The 5,000-nt window shown below is 44.5% G+C and overlaps 1 protein-coding gene across 2 annotated transcripts in view; it reads left to right on the top strand.

Annotated features, from left to right (window-relative positions):
- pitpnc1b (phosphatidylinositol transfer protein cytoplasmic 1b) overlaps window positions 1-5,000 on the top strand; it is a 16,781-nt gene that overhangs the window by 3,966 nt on the left and 7,815 nt on the right. The window contains exons 1-2 of one of the 2 annotated variants that reach the window (XM_048261090.1): window positions 1,704-2,286; window positions 3,858-4,006. In XM_048261090.1, the coding sequence (XP_048117047.1) occupies window positions 2,239-2,286; window positions 3,858-4,006 (197 nt within the window). In that variant the 5' untranslated portion in view covers window positions 1,704-2,238. Of the gene's footprint in view, window positions 1-1,703; window positions 2,287-3,857; window positions 4,007-5,000 lie in introns of those variants that run through there. The other variant, XM_048261091.1, reaches the window with a different exon arrangement.

Genomic DNA, 5,000 nt, shown 5'->3' with positions numbered 1-5,000 from the left:
GGGCATAGAAAAGTTTGTATGAGGTAAGAAACATGTCCATGCCAATCACTCTGTGGATAGGGTCTATGTTTGCCCTAGTGATGGGCAAATGAAGCTTTGGTGAACCACTAAACCACAGCAGTGTGAACCTAGCGACACTAGCTGAAAAGCAAAAAGATGATTGCCACACATACATTTTTCAACATAAAAGTCCTTAGCAAACCAATATTTTTGGTTACATATACTGGTTTGGGTAAGGACTTTTATGTTGAAAAATCTACATGTGGCAGCCATATTGGATTTTTTCATTAGTGTTGCTAGTTTCACACTGCTGTGGTTTAGTGGTTCACCAAAGCTTCATTTGCCCATCACTAGTTTGCTCCATTGAGCATTGTGTCCAGTTGTCCCTACCTAATGGACATAGACTTCAGTTATTGTCATTTTGAAAAGATTGAACCAGCCTTTAACCAATCCACATTGACTATCATGGGACTGGTATACTTCCTACATTGATATATCAGCAATGATGCACACTGATTGGTATGGCTGTTTTTAAGGCTGTCGATGAATAACAATACACATTCTTTTCGCTCCAGCTTAGACTCTTTGCAGTTCGCTACCGTTGAGTAACCTACCACCTCCTCCGTTATTGTGACTACATTTCAAACAAACGCTTCATTTAAATGTCATCACACTTAGCCACCCCCACTGGTCACTGATTGGTGGGCCCTTCAGAATGGCCCATCGATTCGTCTTGCGCACAGCAGTTCCACACTATCCCAGCGCAAATGGAGCCGGGAGCAATATGCGGGCAGCACCAGGCGGGCAGCACCAGGCTAGCCATTTTCAGCTTATCAGACACTTTTAAAAGCCCATAAAGAGGAGTCATTTCAGACATATGGAACCCCTTTGTGTTTTTAAAAAGACCACATTTCTTTATTCACCATTCACAACCATTCTCTGACATCCATTTCAAATGGTTGTTCTTTCCAGGGCCCTGCTGCACTAGTGGTAGTGGTGCGATATTAGGCACAACTGTGCAATTGTAATTTGGTGGTACTGGGAAGCTTAATGAGCACAGGTGTGTCGTAATTGGAGTTTTAGTCCACAGGCTTAGCATTATGTAGCTATTAATTGTCCCCCAGCTCCCATTGTATCTGTGGTAATATTTAATCTGGTGCCTGAACCCAACCTTCCAAGTCGTCCATTTTAGGGCCCTCTGTAGCTTTAAAGTAACCATAAAACTCCCTGGCACAGCAAGAGTCTGAAACTATCTTTGATGACCTAGATTCCGTGTGTATCTTCTTCACTCTAGCTTCACAGATGCCTTACTGAGCTGATTTCCACCTCATGTAAATCAGATGTTTTTTTTTTTTTTTCCCGAATTATCTGGATAGCTATGTGAGTAGTGAGTATCAAGTTAATCAGAAACCTAAGGAGAGGTGGGGGGGGTTGAGAGAGAGAGAGAAAAAGCATGATACAGTGTGTGTCAGCACAGGTGTGTGTGTGTGTGTGACTGTGCCAAAAAGTGGGAGAGATTAGCGAGATTGAGTGAGAGCATGGGAGTGTGAGCCCACAGGTGAGGGAGAGAGGAGGAGGAGGAGGAGGAGAGGTGGGCAGACAGGAGGAGGGGGGGAGGAGTGAAGAGAGAGATAAGCGGAGAGAAGGAATTCACCGAGACCTGAAGGCAAGAGGTAAAATCACAGACGAGAAAGGGAGGGGCCCCTTCCACAACACGACGGCACAGTTACACATGGAAACAGCCGGTAGCGAAGGGGGGAAGACAAAGAGAAAGAAAGAAAAAAGGAAAGACAAGCAGACATAGTTTTACTCTGGCGACAGTTGCCTGCTAAAGACAAAGGCAAATAAGAGCTGGCAATGAAGGCGAAGGACAGAGCAGAGTGTTGACTGAAGGAGTGAAGAGATTAATAAGAGACACCAGAGAAAAGAGTCAGGGAGAACATAAAAATAGTTCTGTGGATACACATTGACTGAGAGAGCAGTACAAGACCCAAAGGGCAACTGACATCAGCAGAAAAAGAGAGAGCGCAAGAGAGAGAGAGAAAGAACGTGACAGAGCGTGAGAGTGAAAGAAAAAGAGAAGAGAAGTGGAAGTCAGTGCAATCCTTTTGAGATTGTATTAAAACATGTTTCAGTTCACCATACAGACAGCATAGGATATACTGACAGAAAGAGAGATAGGAGGCTTAGCAGGAAGACAGTCAATCCAACAGATAGCCATCAAGCACTTCATTCACAATGCTGACGAAGGAGTACAGAATATGTATGCCTCTGACAGTAGACGAGGTAAGTGAACACAGTGGAAGTTGTGTTGGCTTTTGTGTATGGTTGTATTTGCCGTGGTCTGTTGGTAGACTGTAAGTGTCCACACGATGTGAAAAGAGTGTGGTATCAACTCAGGGTGAAGTGGCTGCTCCTCTGTCGATGTCAAGCAGGTGTCCCTTGATCACCCTGGACTATGGCACAAGTCCACAGTACTGCGAAACCATAGATTGGTCTATTTACATGTCACAGCACACTTGGTGGTTAAGTTAGATCATGATTTCCACAGGAAATACTCTGTGTGATGAAAAGAAAGTCGAGAGTGGTTCTTGTCGTGAGGGTGTTGTGAGGGAAGTGTTCACAATTTCATGGTTTGATCACAGTTCACTGTAAATAGTTTTTAGTGTTGGTGTCTGACAAGCACTGTTAATTACAGTAATGAACCACCACTGTAGTGTATCTAATAACCAGCTGAGGCTCCGAATTATTAACCAGTCAGTGGAACTGTAGGGTTCTGACAATGTTCCTATTGCCTGCGAGAACAGCCATGTTACTATATCTTTGTGTTTGTGTGGGTGTGTGTGTTCCCAAACAATTATCTATTTTTCTCTACAAACAAAAAAAAAACAACAAGTCAAACTGGTTACCTCCTCTAAGTCCACTGCATACAAAGACTTTCAAATGTAAACATTGAAGAAAACAACAAAGGGGATTTCCCTCAGCTGAGCTCTAAAGTATAAAGGGTGATTTTGTTGAGAAGGATTGCCTCTTCCATTGCATCCTCCACTACCACAGTACAGTATGTGTGCTACCTGTTTTTAATAACCAGTACTAAATATAGCTGCAGGTAACACATTCACTCAGCACTCACACTAGGCCCGGAGTTGAGCTGTGTTGAGCTGTGTCTGAGTTGTCTTTAGCCATGATCATTGGGTTCCCATCGAGGCTAGGAAATGTACTCCCAATTTGTCTTCTGAACATTATGCAAATTGTGTGATTTTTTTGCTGTCACTCAACAGATGACTGTGTTTTCATTGCCAGCACTTACCCCTTTTTGACTTTGAGTAATGACTACTTCAGCACTTCTGCATCCTAGAAAAATGTCCCGTTGATCCAAAAATGAAACAAACCATACAACTTTAATAAGCAATGATTTTACATCCAAATACCGAAAACTGTGTTGCTTACTTCTATTAATACAAAATAGGCCCGATTCACTCCTAGAAGAAAATATGCTTGTGCGTTTCTTTTGAAAAATAAGCAATGTTTGGGAAAAACAGATTGGTTTCTTAATCTCAGTGTGAATGAAAATAAGTTTGTGGTCTTAATCCCTTATGAGAAGGAGGCTGTCTTAATAAGCATATTTACTGAAAATGTATAAGGCTAAACACTTGGATTATAACAAACAAAAATAACACCACTAAAGAGAACATTGGGCCTGGCAACAGCGCGAAGGTGATTAAGTTTGACCTCCCTTTTCTGCTTGCAATCTCTCTTACTTAACTTTTGACTTTCTCACACTCGCTCTCCCCCACCCACCACCACTCTCCCTCCCTCTGCCTCTCTCTCTCTATCTCTCTATCTCTCTCCCTCAGTATAAGATTGGTCAGCTTTATATGATCAGCAAACACAGCAGTGAGCAGAGTGGGGGCGGGGAGGGGGTGGAGGTGCTCCGCAACGAGCCCGACACGCACCCCGAGCACGGCGCGGGCCAGGTGACCGAGAAGCGCATCTACCTCACCAGGTGAGGCCACACACAGCCGCCAGTGATTCCACTTCTGACACCAGTATTGACCAGCTTGTAAACATGTCTGTCCCTATAGGTTACATATGTAATCCCCTGACCTTCCCTGTGCGTGGACAGTGACTGCCCTTTCTCTATGTCCTCATTATTCTGGCTACTTGTATCTGTGCTGCGGTCTGCTAGAATTCCCCTTCTTTTATTGCCTGCTGCCTCCACCCTCATTCCAGAAAATTCATCTGTGTTGTTGTCAATCCCTTGGAGTGTTTTTGGTATTATGTGCCGTGTCTAGTGTTTCATACCTGATGTTGCCGCCAGCTACTACATTTTCTCCAAAGTCCCCCTCTACCAGTAATTTGTTGTTTGTGTTGCTCCTTCGATCGTTTGCTTTGTGCCATGTAGACGCCGCACCCCCCTGACATCCTGACTCTACTGCATGTCTCTACTGCTCTCTCTTTCCAAGGCCTCCTCACTGCTCTTCTCCTCCTCCTCCTCCTCCTCCTCCTCTCCCCCCTGCTCCTCCTTAGATATTTACCATTCGTCTCTCATCCCTCCATCCTGTTAACCAGCCCCACCAGGGGTCCCGGGGATCGTTTTGACCTTGACTGGCTCAATTACCAGGCTTGACTAATGCTTGTCTCTCCATGCCCTAAAGGTATGGAGCATTTTCCACCTTAGAAAGATATTTAAACCCTGGTTGGGTTAGAGGCAGTCTAGGTGTGTGTGTGTGTGTCCATGTGTGGTCGCTATCTTAATGCACACCCTCCTTGCCATTTATCTAAGCATATGCTTTTTGTTCTATTTGCTCACCATCACTCCATCCATTCATCTTTCTCTCCATCTATCTCTGCATCCCTCCATCACGCCTCCCTCTGACAGGTCAGGCAGGGAGAGTAAACAGCTCCACTCCTGCCTTGTCTTATCTCAAAAGGCATACTTTGTTATCACGTGCTCTCTTGCCTGCGTCCTCTAATGTAAAGGGCATGTGGACACACCT

This window comes from Alosa alosa, chromosome 13 (assembly GCF_017589495.1).
Source record: "Alosa alosa isolate M-15738 ecotype Scorff River chromosome 13, AALO_Geno_1.1, whole genome shotgun sequence".
Taxonomy (NCBI): Eukaryota; Metazoa; Chordata; class Actinopteri; order Clupeiformes; family Clupeidae; genus Alosa; species Alosa alosa.
Note: the sequence above shows the minus strand (reverse complement) of the source record. Positions and strands in the feature narration are given on the sequence as shown.